This window comes from Anabrus simplex, chromosome 1 (genome assembly GCF_040414725.1).
Source record: "Anabrus simplex isolate iqAnaSimp1 chromosome 1, ASM4041472v1, whole genome shotgun sequence".
Taxonomy (NCBI): domain Eukaryota; kingdom Metazoa; phylum Arthropoda; class Insecta; order Orthoptera; family Tettigoniidae; genus Anabrus; species Anabrus simplex.
The window spans coordinates 1,639,557,759-1,639,582,839 of record NC_090265.1 but is presented as its reverse complement, the minus strand read 5'-3'; the positions used below and the strand labels follow the sequence as shown (position 1 = coordinate 1,639,582,839).

The window sequence follows — 25,081 nt, the reverse complement described above, 5'->3', positions numbered from 1 at the left end:
TTTTTGTAGCTTACAAATTCTTCTTTCACCAGAATGAATACTCCCCTTCCTACCATTCCTATCCTATCTCTACGATACACACACTATTTCCATGAGAACATTTCTGCATCCATTATATAATTTCTCAGCCATGTTTCAACTGCTGTTACAGTATCTGGTAAGAGTATATTTATAGAATTACTTTTTCTATTCCTTTCTATACAGTACTTCTACAGTTCAACACTAACATTTTTATGTCATCATACTTAGCCTAGGTTTTTGATTGTACTTGCCAAATAGGCATTCCAATGGGTAAAAATCACAGCACCTAAAGACGTGACTAAACTGTCACCACAATGCTGTTCTTGCTTGATATGAAAAACCAGAGAAATGAACTAAAGGTATTTAATCAATCTATATTTTTCAGGAATGATAGGTCATAGAGCTATAAAACTATAATGCTAGTTGCTGAAGTCTGACTTGTTACTTTAGTAATGGTGAAAACCAAAAAATTAGATGTATTTTCTAATATGGGAAACAATCTAGAAATAAATTGCAAAGGTGATTTAAGTGATTTCTATTAATGTTACTTGTTATCCTTATACATGAGTAACAGTACATTGCACGTATATAAAAGATGTCAATTTGCTTTTATTCCGCAAATTTCTGCCAACCACAAAAGAGTTGCTATTTTTCAAGTATGATAACCATTATGATGGCATCCAGACATGGTAGATTCTGTGCCTTTTCTAACCCTTCCGTCATTTCAAAGTTCTTCGCAATCACAAATGAAAACTTCGGCTTTTAGTAACAGCTTGTGCACAATGGCTGGTGGAGCTTCATGTGGTACTGGGCGGTGACTTCACAGCCCACTGCTTATGTCGCAGGATGTTTTACTCGCCTTGCAGAAGGAGACTTAAATTTTTTTTAATGATGGAAAACAAAGTTCCTTATCACAATGCAACATGTTTCCTTACTATTTCATTGGTGTACTTAAAAAAAAAAATTTTCTTTGAAAATTACGCATGTTCCCTATTGTGTTGAAAACTGACAGTAGTGTCCAGACCAATCATCTGACTCTTCTTGTTCGTAAGAGCAGGGAAGTCGGTATTTAAAATGTGGAAATCAGATATAAACTGAAATTCCTGCGGCTACTGAAGAAACTAAAGACAGTGTGATTCTTGAAATATTCAAGAATATTAATATAAACAAATTAAAAAAATGCTGATTGTTGCAGTGTTATCACCTCCACAGGCTATGTACTCTTTTTATTCTAAGTTTGATTTTAGTCTGTAGGTATCAAAACTGTTCTTCCATGACTGTTAATTGCTTATGTCCCTTCTTCATATGATTATGCAGTCAACATTACATCGTTAGTGTACAGAAGAGTCCAAGGTACCTCTTTAGTGAGGGCTGGACTTAGTAGCTTGGCCTTCTGAGACCAATTTGGCAGGTCTGTTCCTAGCTCAGTCCAGTGGTATTTGAAGGTGCTCAAGATTTACTGCCACTTAAAAGCACTCCTGCGAGTCAACTTTCCTAGACCTCTGCATGTCCAAAAACCATAAAAGTAGTTAGTGGGACATAATAAAACAATAATGCTGTTAGTGACTGTGGCTTGCCTGAAATAGGGGCAAAACATGACCTGCTTTATTCATTTTATTATGTATATGTAATTCTTAAGGTGGACCCTATTTAAAAAGAAACTTATTTCCTCCCCCCTGAAATTCCGAGATGTTAACTTCTGATAAGTCCTGGTGCCATTTTAAACTATATTGTCCTTTCTTCTGTGAGCTCATTGCATTAACTTGAGTGACTATTCTTTTACTTCTTCATAAATGTATGTTTTCTTTTACAGGAAATTTGTGGAATGCTTTAAATTAACTAAGCCATATCAAGAAACGGTGGGCCATAATCTCTCCAATTCTTATTTGTATCCAAAGGCTGTGATATTTACGGGTAGTTGGACTAGTGACCACACTGCAAGGAACTGCAAGCATGTTTCATTTACAAGATTCAAGACATGAGTAGTGAACTTACTCTATTATGGAATTTTCTAACACAACGAAGTGTACATCCATGGAAGATTATGTTTTGGTGCTGTAAATTTCAGAATGGGAGATGAAACAGTTATTTGAAGTTTGGTGAGATCAGCCACTTCTCACTATTTTGGACATCTTCAAGACTTCATCTGAAATTCTTATAAATTCTTCCAGTAGTATTCAGTAATAATTGCAGTGTGCGTATGTTGGGAAATATTACGATTCCAGAAGCAAAGGAAATAAATGGTTCATCTTTAGTATTATCTTGTAACTTCTCCATCTAATAACTCTTGCCTAATATTTATATAAATATATTTATTTTAAAAGTTTCTATGTGATCTATTTGTACGCTTAGACCTGTATTGTGTTCAGTTATAAGAAGAGACTCGTTCTGGGAGGCGATGTATCATGCAATGTTCCCACCTCATATGCTGACACAGTTAATGGGACAACACCAACAACTTGGCTACCCAGACAGCAATCGCCAAAATCATATTATCTCCAATCATTGTTACACTCATAGCCCTTTTGATCGACACTGTCCTGTTGAACTCCTGCAACTGATGGGTTTAGAGATGCCGCCCATTCGTAACCGTGGTTTTGGACACTATCCTCAGAATGGCAGAGGAGGTGGCACTGGGTGGAGAGAGCGAGGAAACTTGCATGGACCTGGTTCAGTGTTGATGCCCCCTCCGCCACACGTTGGTTTTCGTCCTGCAAACAATACATCTGTGAAAAAGAATTACTGGAACAAAAACAACATGGCTAGGTGAGTATATTATTTATAAAATTTAACCATCTACAGTAGTCTTGTTTAATAATACTGTAGTTCCTTTGCACTTAATTTTATGCCTCAACATAAGCTTTCAGTGTTAGTTGATCAGAACAATGATATAGTACTACAATACATACCGTAGCAAAAGTTTAGGGTAAGAAAATGGTCTTACTTGTTTGAGCATAGCCAAATTACAAAGCAGAGTATCTGAAATGAACATTATCTCAGGTTAGTCTTTGTATATTTTGTAACCGAGCTAACCTTGGCTTAAACTTGATCTTAAATTCAACTTGTCCTTAGTCTTTCAGGCATTTAGAGTGGCAAGGTCTACCCATATTCCAAGGTTTCTGAAAGTTGATGCCTATTAATGTAGCCCTTGCATACAGTCTTCTGTACTCAACTATTTGAAGTATAGAGATAAAATTTCTTGTTAAAATGTGTAATGTTTTCAAGTACATGTATTTTCTCTTTTGCTATTTCATATTTATTATAACTTCAAAAACGGGATTAAAACCTCACTGGAACCACAACTTGGAGAATACCAAGGAGGATTTTCCCATACAGAAACTGCCCAGACCAAATTCTCAGCCTAAAACTAGTAATGGAACATTCAAAGTGCAGAAATATACAGCTCTTTCTCATCCATAGATTAAAAAAAAAAAAAAAAAGCATATGATTAGTATCCATAGATCCACACTTTTAAAAATCCTTATGAGCTTCATCCCAGATTAATAGAAATCATGAAACTATAATGAACTTGAATTTCGAGGTGAAGTTCAAGGAAGAAATGTCTAAAGCTTTACAATAAAAACTGGTTTCAGGCAAGGTTGTGTTCACTGCTTATTAATATCGCTCTCGATTGCATCGTGAAACTTCAGCAAAAGGTAAATCCACCTAAAATCAAAATTGGAGCAAAACATTCAATAAGAACGAATTGCCTGGGGTTCGCAGACGGTTTGGTTCTCGTAACCCTTGACGTGAAAGAAGTGTGTCCAGAACACTATTCTCCAAAAGATCGACCTAAAAATAGGATTACAAATATCCTTAGAGAAAACTGAGATCATGCCGATGAAACCCCTGAGCATAAATGATCAAAAAAATAATATAGTTCTACAATATAAATATCTTGTAGAAATCACATGTAACTTGAACAAGGAACAAACATGGATGAATAGAATTAGCGAAATTTAAAAAAAAATCTAACATGCTTAGCGTGTAATGATAAATGCCTATCATTAGACACGTAAGATCCAACCCTATAAAACGGTAACACTCCCGGAAGCTGCTTGTGCTTGTGAAATTCTGTTCCAAATTAAAAATGAAAGAACTGATCAGTTCATGAAAAATGAAAAAATTAATCAGAACACGTATAAATAAAAAAAATCCAGGTTGAAGGAGTCTCGAGAATCCCTTGTGATGAAACTATCTGTTGAGATATTGATCCACTCGCCAGCAAATGAAGAAAATCTTGTATTCCTTTCATACCTTGCGACTGCCAGGAAACCGGATTTTACGACAACTAGTGATGATAAATCTTTGAAATAAGACACGAGGACAATGGATCCAAGAAATTCAGCAAGATCTCATAGCACTTGGGACTTGGAATAGCAGATATAGAGAATAAAAATAACATTACATCCTTCTTAAGACTAAGAAATTTTCAGCAGAAATTTCACATAACGATATATATAACGATGTTAGACTAATTGAGTAAATAATGATTGGAACAAATGAAAAAGTAGTCAGCAGATCACAAGAACCAAATAAACTTAATGTGGAATGACTCAAGTTTTCCAATGTGGCCATTAAAGTTAATAATTTCAAAATCAACACTCTTGTACACTTTGTACTAGTTGAAGTGTTCGATGGACTTCTGTGAAGGTGTAAAGAAGTACAATTTCTTATCTATGGATGAAAACAAGAAACTGTAGTGTGTGTGCTTTTCAAGAAATTAATGCTTGAGGCTTGGTTCATGCTGAATAATGAAAATGCCGGTACTAGGCAGCTCCTGTTTATTGAGGTGTGTCCCATACCATTACATCTTTTCACACGGAAAGTGGAAACCGGGAAAGGTAGGCGAACCATGGTTCATCCCAAGAATGTATGCCATTGGTACCAAAGATACTTCTGTGGCTCAGTGTGAAAGGAGCAAGAAGCCTTGATATTTCAACAGTTGGTAGACTGGTTTCTTAAGAGTTTCTAGGAAATAGCAAATTGGGGTCATTTGCTGGACGATGACTGAATGGAAAAGATGTCTGACAGAAGTTGCAATTGTTTTAAAGACCTAGGAGCTTAACCTTCACTTGTGCATATTGAATTTGCAAACAGACCTTGAGGGAGAAGCTTCAAAGATGATGCGATGGAAGAACACAGACAACATCTCATGGACAATATCGTTGATTTTGACAGAGTAAGAAGCTGCTACGGAAAGGATTAGTAGTTGGAATGAAGTTTAGGAAGGGGCATTTGATGAAATTATAGTTGCAGATAACACTGACAGTGGATGGCAGCTGATGGACTAATGGAAATGGCAGTACCTTCCTGCAGAACACCCTAATGAGCTGCATGTGTGAAAAGCCAAGAAAGTTTTCTGTGAGTCTCCCATTTGACCATCAGCACTGTGACAAGACTAATTTCACCTCCATATTGGAATTTGATCCCATTCTACTGAGCCACACCCACCCCTAAGACTATACATACATGTTTAAATGCTTGCATCGAAAAGAAAAATGAGGCGTAGATCCCCGACCAGGAAGGGCGAACGACGCAGCCCTGAACTGGAAATGTCCCTCTTATCAACGCAATTCAAGTTAATGACTAATACTACTATGAGTAAAAATCCATATAAATACTAAATGAGGGTTTATTGAAATATAAGGCAAATCAAATAAATCAATTAAGGGAAAATACCAGCATTGAAATAGGGCAATACATATATGTTTGATGTAGACCCAAATGCATACCTGCCAACTTTCCCGATTTAGGCGGGAGACTCCCGATTTTCAACAGTTTTTCCCACCTCCCGATTATTCTAATATTTCTCCCGATTTTAGCTTATTTTTTGGTGAACTTCAAACATCTGTTTTCAAATCCCATCATTTCAGCTTTTTTATGCCAATGACCGAAAGTCCTTCGCTCATTGGCCGCTTTCAAACGAAATATCGACGTTTATTGATGCGTGAAATGTGCGCGAATGTACGATGTTTATTAAAACCTGTATATCGATTGTCAATCTCTCATTCTCTTGTGTAATGTTCGTGTTCGTTCACATCAGTCTAGTCGATTCCGTACTCTTTGATCGATTCTAGAGACTAGTCGCTAGATATTGCGTCTTTCTTAGTAATTTGGTGACAGAATTTCAATGATAACGACTAGTGACTTTTCTAGAGATTTTAGGATCCATTTCGAGACAATTCTGACTAATTTTAATTTACCCTCACTATAAAGAAAATAAGAGTTTTGTCTGTACATTGCTCAGAATTTTAAAATGATATTTCCGTACCGGTCGTGACCATAGTAATGGAAATGCACGTTTTAATTGTCCGTAATTTCTGTCTGTCTGCATGTAGGCCTATGTATGTACGCACGCTCATCACGAGAAAACGGCTGAAGGGAATTAATGAAAATCGGTATATAATGTCGGGGAATAAGTCTCTACAATCTAGGTCGTAAATAATCGTATTCACGCAGAGTGAAATGGTAGTTTAGGGGAAGTCCTAAAATTTAATTCTGAAATATTTTATTATTGGCTCTATCGATAAATACTACATAACTATAGTTATATATTATTAAATTTCCTATCATTTATGTCTCATACATTTTACTGTACCGGCTATGATAACAGAGATATTCGTGATTTTTTTTTTTTTGCTAAGTCCATAGCGCCGAGGTTCGAGTAAATGGGTGAACAGAATTTTACGTTAAGTCGGGGAATAAGGAACTACAGTCTACGCTATACATAATTTTATTCTATCTTACTGGTCATATTGAAAAGTAAACTACATAACAAAAGTTATCGAGAATACAATTTCCGATTATTTATGTCTTATTCAGTTTTACCGTACCGACTATAATAATATTGGTGGTGATGGTGATTAAATTGTGAAGATGATTATAAGAACGAGAAAAAAGTCATGAAGAAATGATCACGTAAATAACACAAGAGGTCTTGAAAGAAAGGAGGACTCACTTGACATTAGATGCTCTAATATCACAGATTCGGAAGAAAACTAAATGTGAAGGCCTCCACTATAGAAAGCTTATCGAATTGATCAACAATACCATTACATTGACCATTGTTTGTTGTGATGTGCTTTGTGTATTCTGCTGCCATTTATCTCCGATAATATTGGCGGGAAGTAGCTGGGGAGTGGGGAGTTAGATCTCTCTTTTTAGCATGCCATTCCTCTGGTTCATAAATTTTGTGATACTACTGGTACAGAACACACTGGATCAGCATAGTATTCCAGCTATTCGATCCCTACTCTGAGGCAATGATTGGAAAGAGCAGTGTGCACACTTAAACGGAATAATTACACAGGAGTGTTCGCGGCTGTCTGCCGCCTGGTCTGAAACTTTGAACTGTTAGATCGACACCGTAGTAGGCCTACTTTTCGCTAAAAGTGAGAAAATGTGCCGTTTTTCATTTTATCCAGTATTTCATATGATAGCATTGCTTTGAATTGCGATATACTGGCGTCATTGTAACAATTGGGAAAACTATAAGGACAGTCTTTCCTAGAATTCTGTAGCGAAGCACGGGTGCATCGGCTAGTTATTTGATCCAAATAGCATTGCGCTTCGCATAATCGCGCGGGCGCTTGATGCAATATATTAATCTATGCATTTGCTAAGTAATGGTATCTAAGTGCATGACTAATTCACACATGTGGGGCATGAGTTCATACTATTTTCGGAAGGCTTATCAGAGACCGATCAACTCACTCACATACTTCCTGTGAAGGAATAGAGATGTATAATTTTTAACCTTGTAGCCTAGTATAGCAACAGTCGGGCTTTGAGACAAATGTTATAAATATATCGTAGTACTGTATTGCGCGAGACATGTAGAATTAGCAGTTTTGACCAATTGTATCTCCTGATTTCTCCTGATTTTCACATCAAAATCTCCTGATTTTTGGTTTTGTAATGTTGGCAGGTATGCAAATGGAAAATGTGTCAACATTATGTGACCTCATCAATTCTTTTAAACACCAGGCTTAGTTATTCATATAATGTTTCCATCGAATAATCAGTGACCTTGCAACATAATGCTGTGATGTTAATATCTTTTGCACGGGCTTAATTTGATCATTCAATCAGCGAAAAAATTTAAATCAAAGCGTGGGCGTCTGTTATCTTTTCAAATCATTATTCAACAATTCCTCTCGTTACGATTCCCCACACCAAGGAGCAGATAAAATAAGAAGTTAAACCAGAGAGGGTACGACCAAGGAAGATTTCATCAAAGGGCAGAGAGAAAGCTCTCTGGAGCAATGAATGGACTGCCAATCTCAAAGAATAACATGGGCCTGTGCACGCCCACGAAAGAAACGAAATAATATGGCACCCTCTACGTCACAAACGACCAGGACAGACACCAAACGACATCGCACCCAAGAAATAACAAGGCACGGTAAAGAATAAATAAAAATGAATTTAGCTGATCGACACGTCATCCTCACATTCATTCATACGACTTTTTGCCCTCCTAGGCAAACAATACCAGCAGATTGGTATGAGTAAATAAATCAAGGCAACTCGTACAGTGCAACTCATCGTTTCACAAATTAGGTCTCACATTAATTATAGATACTTAGCTCAGCCAGGGCATTGTCAGTCACCAACACTTTCGGGGAGGCCATAAATTCCAAAAATGTGACGAGACAAGAAGTGAACGGCGCTGTTGGAGTTAATTTTGAGGACTGGGAATAACCAGACAAATTTTGAGAAGGCATCAACGACAGATAGGATTCCATTGTTGCCATTTTTGGACTTGGTGAGAGGACCGAAATAATCAACGAACAACCTTTCTCCTGGGTACGTTGCCACAAGAGCGGAATGGAGTCCAATCTGAGAAGATTGTGCAGGTTTAGACCGTTGACAAACGTCTCAACTTTTCATGTAGTTAAGCCCTTCTCTTTTGAGATTTGGCCAGAAGAAATCACGAGAGATGCGATGCAACGTCTTATACTGACATAAATGAGCCCCTAAGTAAGAGTCATGGTAATAATGTAAGATCGTGCGTCTTAACTTAACGGGAACATAAATCTTGTCCTTTCCTTTTTTACGACAACAAAGAACCAACAACCCACGTTTTATACTAAACGACTTATCGTGAAGAGACCCGTCAGCGTCTCCTTTCATCAGTTCTTGACACTCGCTGTCAGCATTCTGGTGCTCTGAAATGTCCGAAAACGACCAAGGATATTCCTGCAGAATATTAATACATTCAACACTGTCAGACTCATGGCATTTGTCCGCGTCCTCGATCTCTCTCATTTATTCCGTCGAACATACGTGACAGTCGGCCACGACGTTCTCCCATCCACGAACATGCACAGCGGTGTACTTATACGCCGATAGTTGAAGGATCCACCTGGCTGTTCTGCCAAGTCGCTTGACGTTGGTGCTCATCCACGACAGGGTTCGGTTGTCCATATGGATGAAGAAATGACGGTGTTCCAGATAAGGGCAAAATTTTTCAACACCCAACACAACGGCGAGACATTCCTTTTCGTAAATGGAATAACACAACTCAGCTCCGTGTAACAACTTGCTAAAATACGCGATGGGGACTAGCTTCACGTCCTCATCGGATTGGTTTAGCACGGCAGAAACTGCAAGTTCACTGGAGTCACATTGGAGAAAGAAGTCACGGGAGAAGTTCGGACTGTGGAGAACAGGGGCTTGACAAAGGGCATCTTTCAGCTGATTGAAGGCATGGGTTTGGGCTTCACCCCAGATGAAACGACTGTTCTTCCTTTTTAGAAGGTTTAAGGGGGCTGAAATTTGGGGGAATCTTTTGATGAAATGGCTGTAAAAACCGACCGTACCCAAGAATCTTCTCACGCCACGGACATTCTTAGGCTGAGGAAACTCTCTGATGCATTTAACTCTGAATAGACAATAAAGCATTTAACTCTGTCATGGTTTACAGCTTTTCCAGAATCGGAGATGACATGACCCAGGAAATTCAAATGTTTAGAGCAAAGAGACACCTTTTTTGGGATTCATAGTAAAACCATGTTTGCGCAAATTACTAAGTACGTCACGTACGTGAGCTAGGTGCTTGTCAAAGCTATGAGAGAAAATGAGAAGATCATCCAGAAAATTGAATACATAGGAGAATTTCAGATCTCCGAAAATCGAATCCATCACCCGGCTAAGCACTTGTCCCCTGTTTGAGATGCCCATCGGTACTTTATTGAATTCAAAAAGACCAAAAGGAGTGACAAAGGCTGTACAAGGGCGACTTTTGGGGTCCAGAGGAATTTGGTAGTACGCTGAATTGAATCGAAAACGTTGAAGAATCTAGCGCCATTAAAATGTTTGAAGGAACTTTCGATGGTGGGTAAGGGGAAGCTGTCGAATACAATGTTTTTATTTACCTTCCGATAGTCAATAATAAACCTGAATTTGCCGTCCTTCTTGGGGACTATTAAGGCGGGACTACTAAAAGGTGACTTGGAGGGACTGATGACCTTATCCAACAGCTCGTTAACACATTCTCATGGCGGACAACTTCGGAGGCGAGTAGCTGAACGGAGGGGACCTAACAGGGGTTTCATCTTTGATTTCGATGGAATAGGAGAAATGTTTAGCACAACCTAAATCCGGTGTCAAAACATCAGAAAACTCCTCCATCAGACCGTTTAACATTAGGTTCTGGTTGTCGGTTAAGTCACACGACGCGTTGGGTGTTTCAAATTTAGAGAGGGTGCACACAGTATTACACTGGAAGGGGTTTTCAAAGGGGTAATTGATGCCTGACTTGAAGTGGAAGGCAAAACTGCGAGTGATGAAATAAATGGATAGACCAGTTGCCAGCATAAAATAGATTCCTAAAATAACCGGAACAGACAGATCGGTAACAACGTTAAACGTCCAATCCCACGAAAGATTATGAATTTTGATGCAACACTTGACATGACCCGCCGGACATACTTGACAGCCTTCAGCAGTCATAAACTTTCCTAAGCTCTCACGGTTTTGTAGATACTTTCGATCCATGGACGACACAAGGGACTGATTCACGGAAGAAATGCAGGAGCCGGTATCTAACAAGGCATATAGTATGCGCGATCCCATATAAATCTAGGCCCAGGGTGTAGACAAAGGAAGGCCCCAGATCCTTTTATTAACACCAACATTAGGTGCCAACGACGGGCCATCACGCCAGCGCGCATTCAGTTTCCCTGCCGGGAGCTTCACCGAGGACATGTCCAGTGATGCCAACAAGACCACGCTTAGAACATTTCAGACGGGATCTGGACCAACAATTTTTAGAAACATGCCCTACCTTACCACAATTCCAGCACTTTCTTGCTGCGGAATTGCTTACAATGGGTGAGTCAGAGGGTTGAATGGCGTTAACACAGCGCCGAGGTGGAGATACAACGCTGGTCCTGCGTTCGGGACTACTCAAGGGGCGGGATGGCGAGGGGGATGTATCAAAGGACACCGACCTGACGGCCGCACGACAGGAAACGTCGGGAAATGAGCAATCAGACGGGATTGGAGGCGAACGATACTGTTTATTCTGGCATACAATTGACTCAAACTCACAACCCAAATTAATAATATCATCGACGCATTCAACCTGAGATCGTTTGATATACAATTTATAGTCAGGTGCAAGATTTTGATAAAACTGGTCAAATATTTCGCACTTGGGCACCTTCACACACAATCGGTTGTACATTGTCAAAATACCAGTGGCATAATCGATACCTTCCCCTACGCCTAGGGTCCTTCTAAAGATCTCTTGTTTTAGACAATAGTCCATGTCGGACAGCCCGAAACGTTTGATACGACTGGCAAAATTCTCCCACGACTGAATATTTGTCTTGATCAACCTGAACCACTTTAATGCCAGCCCTTCCAGCATCCGCGTAATTACAGGAACAAAAAGGTCAAGGGGTATCGAGCTGCATTCTGCGATATCCTCCACCCGCTCAAGAAATTCAATCACACTGGAATTGTTCCCTTCCCCCGAAAAATTGAGTTTCCATTTTCTGACCACGTCAAAAACAAGGTTAACATGACGACTGCGTTCACTACCGGGCCTAGAACAGGGGTAAACTAACTCGACATGGTTCTCATCGAGGCTACAATTTCTACTTGCAACGGCATTGTTATCACCCAGACATCTATTACTCTCACTACCTGATACGACTGATGTATTAACCAGATTAATATGTTCTCGCTTTTCTCTCTGAATATCGGAGATTTCTCCGGCAAATACCTCGCTCTCGCCGCTCATGTTTACAACTTTCTCGCTTTCCATGTTCTAGCCAAGGTTCTAACAGTAATCAAAGACACACACATGCGTGATGGACACCAAAATAGTTAAATTGTAAATAACACACAAGATCAAGATAAACATTACTGGTTTCAAAAGACTAAATCCAAGAGGAACAAAGACTTACTTAATATATTCATCATAGAATACCATTTCCAGTTCTATCTCGCCCGGTACTTTTCCGGGGGAGATATCCTAGTCGAGCACGTCTCTGCTACCATTTCTGAGCCACACCCACCCCAAAGGACTATACATACATGTTTAAATGCGTGCATCGAAAAGAAAAATGAGGTGTAGATCCCCGACCAGGAAGGGCAAACGACGCAGCCCTGAACTGGAACGTCCCTCTTTATCAATGCAATTCAAGTTGATGACTTTTTTACTAAAATCCATATAAATACTAAATGAGGGTTTATTGAAATACAAGGCAAATCAAATAAATCAATTAAGGGAAAATACCAGCATTGAAATAGGGCAATACATATATGTTTATGTAGACCCAAATGGAAAACGTGTCAACATTACGTGACCTCATCAATTCTTTTAAACACCAGGCTTAGTTATTCATATAATGTTTCCATCGAATAATCAGTGACCTTGCAACATAATGCTGTGATGTTAATATCTTTTGCACGGGCTTAAATTGATCATTTCATCAGCAAAAAAAATTAAATCAAAGCGTGGGCGTCTGTTATCTTTTCAAATCATTATTCAACAATTCCTCTCGTTAAAAGATTCCCCACACCAAGGAGCAGATAAAATAAGAAGTTAAACCAGAGAGGGTACGACCAAGGAAGATTTCGTCAAAGGGCAGAGAGAAAGCTCTCTGGCGCAATGAATGGAATGCCAATCTCAAAGAATAACATGGGCCTGCGCATGCCCACGAAAGAAACGAAATAACATGGCGCCCTCCAGGTCACAAACGACCAGGACAGACACCAAACAACATCGCACCCAAGAAATAACAAGGCACGGTAAAGAATAAATAAAAATGAATTTAGCTGATCGACACGTCATCCTCGCACCCCGCTCATTCATCCTCACATTCATTCAAACATACGGCTTTTTGCCCTCCTAGGCAAACAATACCAGCAGATTGGTATGAGTAAATAAATCAAGGAAACTCGTACAGTGCAACTCATCGTTTCACAAATTAGGTCTTACATTAATTATAGATACTTAGCTCAGCCAGGGCAATTGCGAGCAGGACATTTGGGACCTCACGGTCACACGTAGACCCATCACATACACACTGCGTACGACCAGAATGGATCTCCCAGCCGACACACAGGGCATACCTCCAAACGATGGCAAATATTTCACAGTGAAGCTCATCAAAATAAACAGAGACCTAGCTATTAATGGACTACTATCATGTCCACAACTGACACTCCAATCATTCTCGCCCCGAGTACAAAGATGCGTATTGGTCGGCCATTATACGAAGAAAAGAAAAAGAAAACAGAGAATGCAGAAATAATATCATTTCAAACTATTACAGTACCTTCAATATCAATCATCGAGGCATGATAAAGATGCGGTAGTTTAGGTCAGCTTTAAATCTATGAAACACCCATTTGAAATGTAAAAATGCCGCTCCTGTGTGTGAGGGCTCCATGATTAAAATAGCATGCACAAACACAACAAGATTCTCTCCATGGAGATGATATTAAGAGTCGCCGAAATAATGATCCTTCGTGCTCGCGACTGAGGGAGCTGCCCTCTATTGATTGAAAGCAGAAGTACATAAGCCACTTTAAGCGAGGCAGATACATATTCATTGAGACGTGGTTAAAATCATGCTACAGTAGCATGTTTTACTACCTACTTATAAAGAGTAACAAAGCTCCTTAAACAACAAAAATTGACATAATTTAGAACATAATACGAGGGCCATCCGGAAAGTAGTACCTGTTAGCCCCGCATGAAGCGCTGACTACTCGGGTACCCGCTGGGCAAGGTCAGACTGCGTCAGTGGCTTGTCTGCCTGCTCTGTGCGAGGTTGCGTGACGCTAGCATTGCCTGTGTTGAGTCTGTGAACATTTAAAATGTTTAAACAAATTGAGAACCCCACCAGTTGAGAAGTGAGGGCCGTGATGAAATTTCTTAATGCACGAAATGTTCGACCTTGTGATATTCATCGCCAATTAACGGAGGTGTATGGAGACAATGTGATGGACGAGTCGTCTGTTTGGCGTTGGTGTTGCAACTTCAACCTGGGGAGGGGGAATACACATGACGAGGAGCGTTCAGGGAGACCATCTGTCATTACAGACCAACTGCTGAGCACAGTAGACGAATGCGTGAGGAACGATCGGCACGTCACAATTGATGAACTCTGTGAACATTTTCCTAATGTGTCTCGAACAATTGTTCATGAAATTTTAAAGACCATCTGCATTATTAAAAAATCTGTGCAAGGTGGGTTCCTCGCTTGCTTACAGAGGAGCACAAAACTAAGCGTATGGCTGCAGCACTGACGTTTCTGGGATGTTATTCCGATGAAGGAGACTCTTTCCTGACTCGCATCATGACTGGGGACGAAACATGGGTTTGTTATGTTTCACCTGAGAGTAAACGACAGTCATTGGAGTGGCATCATGCTCATTCACCAATCAAACCAAAAAAAATTCAAGACAGTTCTGTCCACCAGGAAACTCATGGCAACCGTTTTCTGGGATCGCCGAGGTGTACTGCTCATTGATTTTATGGCCCATGGAGAGACAATTAATGCTAATGCGTATTGTGAAACATTAAAAAAATTGTCGGGCAATACTATCGACGTCGAGGTCTATTGTCTACAGGCGTCATTCTCCTTCATGACAATGTCAGGCCTCATGCAGCTGCGATAACACAACTTATGCAGCACTTCAAGTGGGAAACCTTCGACCATCCCCCGTATAGCCCAGACTAGGCCCCTTCGGATTTTCATCTCTTTACGAAGCTTAAAGACTTTCTGGTGGGAAAAAGATTTGACAGCGATGAAGAACTTGAACGAGCCATGACTACGTATCTCAATACGCTGGCGGCGGAGGACTGTGACGCTGGAATACAACAACTCGTCCCACGTTATGACAAATGCCTAAATTTGCTTGGAGATTATGTGAAGTATTGTAAAGTATGCTCTTTCCAATAAAAATGTGTATTTTTTAATATTTCCTGTACTCCTGTGTCTTTATTGTGCAAACGGGTACCACTTTCCGGATGGCCTTCGTACTTCGAACTAACGTTTCTCATTACAAGCTTAAGAATAACGTTTTTTGAGACCATTATTGTTTACATGCATAAATTATGTCACAAGACAGCTAAACATACTACAGTTGAACCTCCCTTCTGCGGACACCGTTGGTTCCAAGGAAAAATGTCCGTTACGAGAGGTGTCCGCTAAAATTAGTTTGTAAAAATAATCGAACATTTTAATGGCAAAGAACTTCCACCTTAAATATAAGCATACATATCTTTATTTTTATAATTCTAAGTCATTTCTGTGTTAGTATTTCATAGAGAGTTATTATAAGTGATTTTACAGCATTTAAAGCATTACAGCTTCGTGAAGTAATCGTGAAGCTTAGTCTGTGTAAATTTAGCACACGTTTTCTTAACTGCAATATTCTCAAAAACGGAATAAAGTCTGTTAAATGGTTCCATAGTGTTCTCGCCGTACTCGCTGTCCAGCGTGATGCACAAATTCTTTCTGTTTAAGCATATTTAGTCCCTGCTTCATTGTCAGGACTTTTTGTTCTTCTTCCGCCTCACCGTCATAGTCACTTTTCGTTCCTGATTCGGGCTCTGTAAAACGATAAAAAGTTTTACTGTATTCAAAATGGTCCTTTTGTACGACTAATGAAGGCTGCTATAGATACCTGGAAATATTTACGAAGTACAGTGAATTAAATGAAAGCTGAAAATTTAGCTTAAAAGAATTAAAAGCTGTCTATCACAAGAAGAAAATGAATGAGGAGTTGAGGTGCAAACAAACATGGACCTTACGATATGTGCAACACACAATTACTGTATAACTTGATAACACAGAAAGCTTCCCGTAAAGTGTGTCCTGGAGTCGGGACTGCCAGTCGCCCTTGAGATCGTCACAGCAAGGAATATTCTCTTCTTCGGCTTCAATATCGTAAGTCAATCCAGCTGTCGTTGCTAAAGTCTGAAGTTCATCATATTTATTTCGAACCTCTACCTCTGCTTGTTCTTCAACTGTAGAATTAACGATGCCGCATTTTGCAAAGCATTTCCTGATTGTGGTTTCGCTGACTGCATTCCAGGCTGCCTTTGTCCACGAGACTGCATCGCCAACATTGATCTTCATCAAATCAAAAGCTGAGTCTGCTTCATCCATGCGTGCCACTAACAACCGTAAAACCCTCTTACGATAGTCTAATTTGAATGCTTGAATGATTCCTTGATCCAATGGCTGTAGATGAGAAGTGGTATTGGGTGGAACAAAAGTTTTACATTTGAAAGCCGTATGTCTGGATGGCATGTAGCATTATCTAGCAATCAGATCACGTTACGGTTTCTGGCCTTCATCTTGGAATCCAAAGCTAGGAGCCAATTCTCGAATATTGTTGAAGTCGTCCATGCCTTTTTATTCACATGCCAAGACAATATAAGTCCATGTTTTTAAAGCACCTGGGTCTCAAGGATTTACCGATTATTAGAGGATTTTCCTTTTCACAGAGTGCGTTACAACAAAACATGATGGTGATTCTTTTGACATTTTCCCACCCTTGCAACTTTCATTCGGCAAAGTCAGTGACTTCTTCGGGATCGCCCCAAAGAACAGACCAGTTTCATCAACATTCAAAATGTCTTAAGTTTGTAACTATTCAAAATGTCTGGTAACCTATCTTTCCAATCCGCTACTTCAGTCGCAGACACATCACCACCTTCTCCACAGATTGTTTTGAAATGTAACGTTATGACGTTTTCGAAAACAATCTAACCAAGCATTGCTAACTACAAAATTCTAAACTTTCAGATTATTTGCGATTTCTCGAGCTTTTTCTTGTAACATTGGTCCACTCACACACAGTTCCTTCATTCGAGCACACTTGAACCACTCATATACCGCAACATTCACTTCTGAAAAAACTGACTCCCGCTTTCTTTTCACTCCTCGATTCCTATTTTCCTCCCACTCCTTTAAAATTTCAGATCTATTCTTCGCAATAGTGTTTGAGTTTTCCCGCAGTTGAATTTTTCGGCAAGCTTTCTCACTGAAAGTCCCTTGTCACTTTCTATAATTACATTTCTTCTTGCCTCGAGATTAAACACGATCGTCTCTTGTTACTCATGTTTAACAGACAACTGAACTGCTACGGTATTTTTGTCTCACTAATTAGCGCCTGTACTGTCTTTTCCTTCTCAAGTTGACTACCTGAGCTCGACCTTATCAGCGACAATCCGAGTTATGAATAGAATGATGCAAGAAGGGACGAAAATCACCAGGTAACTTGTGTGTCAACAGTCTCTGGCAGCATTTCTGGGCAATTAGAATTCTCGGAATAGGCCTATACACCACTAGGTAGAACTGCATTCCGATGTACACTCTATCCCCTCGCACTCGAAATAGTACAAACATTCAAAAGGGATTTCCTTATGTCTGAAGAATGGTTTTAAAAGAAAGGATGACATGTGGTCCAGCATAATAAATTGTCCTGCAACGTGTGAAGTGTCCGCTTAAGTCTAGTGGACGGGACAGATGGCGATGTCCACTGTCCGGAGTTCGAGTTGTCTGTTTAAATGAGGCCAATTTAACACTTGTCTTATGTAAAATAAAATCGGTTCTGAGGGAAATTGTCTGTATAGGCAGGTGTCCGCTGAATAAGGGTGTCTGTTAGGACAGGTTCGACTGTATTAATATTGAGGCCTATTTGAATATGAATCCAGTGTATGAATGTATACAGCTCAAACAAAAAATTGTCTTCAAATATGCAAGGTATTAATGTTCTTTACTACAAATAGCACATATTCCCAGAAAACAAATTGTGCCATGAGTTAAGATATTTTAAAGGGGTTTATCTAAACCCACCCTTCTCATACTATTGATTAGATGTTGTCAGACAACTGGTATTTTAGATAACATCTGATTAATTTCTATCTAAATTCTGCATTTTCCTATGATTTTACATAAGTGCCCTTATGTGTGTGTTTTTAATTTATTTTTATATCCAAGTGTTTAGTTTTTCTTATTTAAGAACATTGCCTTAAAAAGATAGAACAGTACCCAACTATAAAAACATTTTAATAAGTGTCAAAAGACATTCAATGAACAATTTTAAGACTGTTTCAGGAGCATCAATTTTAATAATTTGCTTTGACTGTTAGTATAGTTTTGACTAGAATGTATTTAACATATAGTATTCTTACAATCAAGTGTTAAGATAAATTATTATGAGAATATCGGGATCCCAACGATCTGTGATTTTGGGGAAAAGGATTTGGCTGAGGATGCCCATCATAAGGGCGAAACATGTCCCAATTGATTGTAATGTATAAATCTTAAGCATTCTTATGAATGTAATGTATTGAAAAGATTGACCATATGATAAACTTGATTTGTTTTAATAGGATAACTTTCAATGAATGGATACTCCCAAATTTGGGAATGGGAAACTTTCTAGTGACTAAAAACTAATTGGTAACAGTATGAAAATTTCAGCATAATTAGGAATGTGCAAGTTTTTCGCAGATTTTTTGATGATACAGACCACCATCTGATCTGTAGTGAACTAAGTGGCCTAGGGTAGAGAAAATGAAATCTGTCTGCAAACGAATAAGGGTAGAAAGTCTCCAGGATGAGGAAATTAGACAGAAGTAAATGGATATGATTAGTGAGAAGTTTCGAACAGTAGACAGTAAGCAGGTTCAGGATATAGAAAGTAAATGGGTGGCATACAGGGATGCTGTAATAGAAACAGCAAGGGAATGCTTAGGAACAACTGTGTGTAAAGATGGGAAAAGGCGAACATCTTGGTGGAATGATGAAGTGAGAGCAGCCTGTAAACGTAAAAAGAAGGCTTATCAGAAATGGCTCCAAACAAGGGCCAAGGCAGACAGGGATTGGTACGTAGATGAAAGAAACGGAGCGAAACAAATAGTTGTTGAATCCAAAAAGAAGTCATGGGAAGATTTTGGTAATAACCTGGAAAGGCTAGGTCAAGCAGCAGGGAAACCTTTCTGGACAGTAATAAATAATCTTAGGAAGGGAGGGAAAAAGGAAATGAACAGTGTTTTGAGTAATTCAGGTGAACTCGTAATAGATCCCAGGGAATCACTGGAGAGGTGGAGGGAATATTTTGAACATCTTCTCAATGTAAAAGGAAATCATTCTGGTGGTGTTGTGAACAGCCAAGCTCATGGGGAGGAGGAAAATGATGTTGGTGAAATTATGCTTGAGGAAGTGGAAAGGATGGTAAATAAACTCCATTGTCATAAGGCAGCAGGAATAGATGAAATTAGACCAGAAATGGTGAAGTATAGTGGGAAGACAGGGATGAAATGGCTTCATAGAGTAGTAAAATTAGCGTGGAGTGTTGGTAAGGTACCGGTACCTTCAGATTGGACAAAAGCAGTAATTGCACCTATCTATAAGCAAGGGAACAGGAAGGATTGCAACAGCTATCGAGGTATCTCATTGATTAGTATACCAGGCAAAGTATTCACTAGCATCCTGGAAGGGAGGGTGCGATCAGTCGTTGAGAGGAAGTTGGATGAAAACCAGTGTGGTTTCACACCACAGAGAGGCTGTCAGGATCAGATTTTCAGTATGCGCCAGGTAATTGAAAATTGCTATGAGAGAAATAGGCAGTTGTGTTTATGTTTCGTAGATCTAGAGAAAGCATATGACAGGGTACCGAGGGAAAAGATGTTCGCCATACTGGGGGACTATGGAATTAAAGGTAGATTATTAAAATCAATCAAAGGCATTTATGTTGACAATTGGGCTTCAGTGAGAATTGATGGTAGAATGAGTTCTTGGTTCAGGGTACTTACAGGGGTTAGACAAGGCTGTAATCTTTCACCTTTGCTGTTCGTAGTTTACATGGATGATCTGCTGAAAGGTATAAAATGGCAGGGAGGGGTTCAGTTAGGTGGAAATGTAGTAAGCAGTTTGGCCTATGCTGACGACTTGGTCTTAATGGCAGACTGTGCCGAAAGCCTGCAGTGTAATATCTTGGAACTTGAAAATAGGTGCAATGAGTATGGTGTGAAAATTAGCCTCTCGAAGACTAAATTGATGTCAGTAGGTAAGGAATTCAACAGAATCGAGTGTCAGATTGGTGATACAAAGCTAGAACAGGTCGATAATTTCAAGTATTTAGGTTGTGTGTTCTCCCAGGATGGTAATATAGTGAGATTGAATGAAGGTGTAGTAAAGCTAATGCAGTGAGCTCGCAGTTGCGATCAGCAGTATTCTGTAAGAAGGAAGTCAGCTCCCAGACGAAACTATCTTTACATCGGTCTGTTTTCAGACCAACTTTGCTTTATGGGAGCGAAAGCTGGGTGGACTCAGGATATCTTATTCATAAGTTAGAAGTAACAGACATGAAAGTAGCGAGAATGATTGCTGGTACAGACAGGTGGGAACAATGGCAGGAGGGTACTCGGAATGAGGAGATAACGGCTAATTTAGGAATGAACTCGATGGATGAAGCTGTGCGCATGAACCGGCTTCGGTGGTGGGGTCATGTGAGGCGAATGGAGGAGGATAGGTTACCTAGGAGAATAATGGACTCTGTTATGGAGGTTAAGAGAAGTAGAGGGAGACCAAGACGATGATGGTTAGACTCTGTTTCTAACGATTTAAAGATAAGAGGTATAGAACTAAATGAGGCCACAACACTAGTTGCAAATCGAGGATTGTGGCGACGTTTAGTAAATTCTCAGGGGCTTGCAGACTGAACGCTGAAAGGCATAACAGTCTATAATGATAATGAATGAATGAATTTTTAGAAAAGACAGACCACATCAATGCCATCTGTGGATCGTAGGTTAATGAGAAATTTGAGGGACTGTCTGAAAAAATTGTTACGAACAAAAGTAAAAATGTCCTAACAATCAACCGGGCCTTCCAATGGAAGCAGAAATTGACAAAATTGTTCATTACATCTTTACTGATGACAAAACCATTTCATTTATTAGTTTGAGTTGCATAATACACAGACATATTGAGGAATACTACCTCTCACTCTTTGTATGAACGTTGGTGCTCTGATCGTGGTTATTAAGACCTTGAACGCCAAAACGAATCTGTGAAATGGTACACGTCTGATCATTAAGGGACTATGTACAAATTTCATTACAGAAAAATCTGTACTGATGCATCATTTCTGCTGCAAATAAGCATTACACCTGTTTACAACTTTTCATACTCAAAGGACTACAGTTCATCTCATCATTTATTATCACTAAAGTGCAAGGGCAGTCCTTTTCACAGAGAACTGGTATTCTCTCATGGGTAGTTTTATGTTCTATTCTCCAGAGCAAAGTTCAAATAAAATGTTACAATTTTTGTGAAGACAATGAGAAGTGAGTTGTCAAAAGTAAGAAAAGTACCAGACCCTTAACTGCCATAAACAGTCATCTAACGAGGCCATAATCTAGGAAAAGATAAAATTACAAGAGATTGTTAATACAGCAGAAGTCGGTTTTTTCCCTAACAGCAGAGTTAATATTTGCCCACCTAGTGGCTGTGATTAAGGCATCAAGTCTCTTATGTTCTGATACCGTGGTTAGCCGTTTGGAGTCTCTTTGGTCAAAAAATTTTCACGGTCAAGATATTGGCTGCCAGGGTAGGAGAGGTGGTGGTATTCAATTTCTAATCGCTGGTTTGCATGCCAGAAGTCTTGATTAGTTTATAAACCTCTCCGTAGTGTTCATATGAAGTGGGGGCGTAGGATGCTGTTGATGGTGATCCGTCTGTCAGATGGGGACATTAAGTCTTGGGCAGACTAGGCTATGTGGCAGCACCGGGTTTCACTCTCCACAGTATTCATTTAATTTCATTAACTCCTTTGATGAGATTGACGTCAGGAAAGGCATGCGGTTGTAAAATCTTGCTACGACGATTCACCTCTCTTCATACTCAGCCCCGTGGAGAAATGTTGCAGGGGTCGGATACACACACAGTTAAAGGGACTCTTTCAGCCCAGATAATGAGAATGCTGACACTGTTCAATTTTGCTGCTGTTAGGATGATCATTAACAGTACTTAGTACCCTTATAAAGAAACACACAAAATCAGTGGATATTGCCAGACGACGTCAAGGGTTATGAATTTCATGTTGTTGGTCCGTATTGAACTGAGAATAACATATGAATAGTAACACAGTAAAGGTTTCCACCTATTCAATACTAATACGTATTTACAATATTATAAATTACATGGAACTAGTTTCGACCCACCTAGGGGTCATCATCAGCCATATTAAAGCATACATAAGTTTTTTGTCGAATCCTAAAACATGTTATTTTTAACTGTAATAATTTATAAAGTGAAGTGTGGTAATGAGATGAGAAATGTTAATATGGTACAGGTGAGTAGTAATTAATAATACGAGAAATATATATACAAAGAAGTTTGGAACAAAGTACAAGTGGTGTAAAAATATAAACTCATGGATATCAGTAGTCCTCGTACTAAAGAATACAATGTAAAATAACATCAGATTGACTACATTTTAGTGGATGGAAGTTATGATTGTGTTGAGGAGGTTCAGGTATTTTGTGGAGCTGATATAAATTTTGACCGCCTTCTGGCAATTCTGAAACTAGGCCTACATCCGAAACTGACCATTAAATGGCGAAGAAGTGAAAGTGGTTTTTTTATAACATTGATATGCTCGCAAATGAACTAGTAAAACATTGTTATCAAGATAGTTGCTGATCAAGTTTCCTTGGAGACCACGGATGGAGTTAGGAGAAATGGTCGTCATTGCGAGAGGCCATAGTGCAAGTGAGAAGCTGGGGCGACAGCCAAAGCCTGTGAAAAAGTTGTGGTTTGATGACACATCTGAAGATGTAGTGATGAAGAGATTAGCAAAAGGATTAGAATGGCTGAAGCATCCCTCTGAAGATACAGAGATGGCATACATGATGGAGAGGAGGTCGACAGACAGAATCATCACAAGGAAGACACAAGAATATGTCAAACAGCTATGATGGAAGTTGAGAAATCAAAAGAAATCTTGCTCCTTTTTCTGGTTGACAAGTTTTGCAAGAGACATTTACAGACAACAGGCTTTTATCCTAGCATGATGAGGAAAGTGTGGTCCCTCCAGTGAAACAGATTTGTTTGGAATATTTTGTAGTAGTACTCAATGGTGAAGCCCCTCTAGAAACAGCATAATATGAGAGTACAAGAGCCAGCAGCTACTAAGTTAAGAATTGCGCTAGAGGCTCTCAGAACCAACAAGGTGGTAATGGTATCAATGCAGAGCTTTTTTGATATGGAGGGGAAGCAGTCGAAGTAGAAGCACTAAGACAGATTTTGCAGAAATTGGTTCAGTGGAGGAGATTCCAGATGTATGGAAGTAAAGCAGTAATGGGCCGATTTAAAAAAAAAAAAAAAAAAAAAGATTCCATGAAGGTACCTAACTACAGAGGAATCTTGCTGCTTGAGATAGGCTATAAAGTCTTAACTTCTCTTATTCAGTTATCTGAAACATTGCTTGGAGGGGTTGTAGGCGTATGTCAATGCGGCTTTACTTCTGAATGTTCAGCCACTGATCATATCTTTACACTAAGACAACAGGTATGGTGAAAGTTGAGAAATCGAAGATATATCTTGCATGGAGCATTTTGAGTTTGATAAAGATTAATACCTCATATTCATAGATGTCTGGCAGGCATGATAGTATTAATCAGCCTAAGTGTGGTGGAAAGTAATGCAGAAGTTTGGCATTCCCATAAATTACCTTAGATTGAAGCCTGCTACTCTGAATCATCAAGCTGTCGAGTACAATTTTCAAATCAACTGTAGACACCCTTCATCATTGGAAATTATTTGCAACAAGGCAATCGTCTTGTCACCAGTTCTGTTTAAAATTGCAGTAGAGAATGTGAGATGTGCTGCTGGCTGTAACAGGAACTGATTAAGAACCAAGACAGTCCTACCATGTACAGTGTTGGATTACGGATGAAACTCTGAATGACGTGATGGTGGACACATCTATGCTTGAAACAAGCAAGGTAGGGCTGCTGTGATGAGAAAACAAAAGTATATGGTGGTAATGAATATTGAGTCTTCACAACCGCATCACACTCAAAATAAAATCTCAACATTTTAGGTAGTGTTCAGTACATACAGTATGTACCGAAGAGATGTTAGGTATATATGTATGTCAAACCTTAGTCCCGTTTCTTCATAGGGTTGGGTATGAAATTATAATGAATCTTCGTGGCAAGTTTTTGTGACCAGATCTGACGTCAACTCATCAGAGGAGTTAATGAGATGAAATGAATGACATTATATAAGATTAGCTGATGTACCCGTGCTTCGCTACGGAATTCTACATTTTGTACAGAATTCTAGGTTAGGTAGTGTACGCGTTGTGAGCAAGATTGTATGAAATTGCATAGCTCTTAACGTTGCCCTAGAAACGCAACGGGGAAGTCGCCAAACATCTTTTCTCCTATGAAGACGGATTTAGGGAATTTTCACTGTAATGGTAGACCCGCTTGCATACCATCAGTCACAGTCAGGTTGGGGAGCTTTCATTATAATGGTAGACACTCACTCTCCACCTGCCT

The 25,081-nt window shown here is 39.4% G+C and overlaps 1 protein-coding gene across 2 annotated transcripts in view; it reads left to right on the top strand.

Annotated features, from left to right (window-relative positions):
• Positions 1 to 25,081, top strand: part of LOC136858645 (poly(A) RNA polymerase gld-2 homolog A) — a 384,677-nt gene that overhangs the window by 37,610 nt on the left and 321,986 nt on the right. For both annotated transcript variants that reach the window (XM_067138357.2, XM_067138358.2), the window contains exon 2: positions 1,835 to 2,787. In XM_067138357.2, the coding sequence (XP_066994458.1) occupies positions 2,420 to 2,787 (368 nt within the window). In that variant the 5' untranslated portion in view covers positions 1,835 to 2,419. The remainder of the gene's footprint in view (positions 1 to 1,834; positions 2,788 to 25,081) is intronic.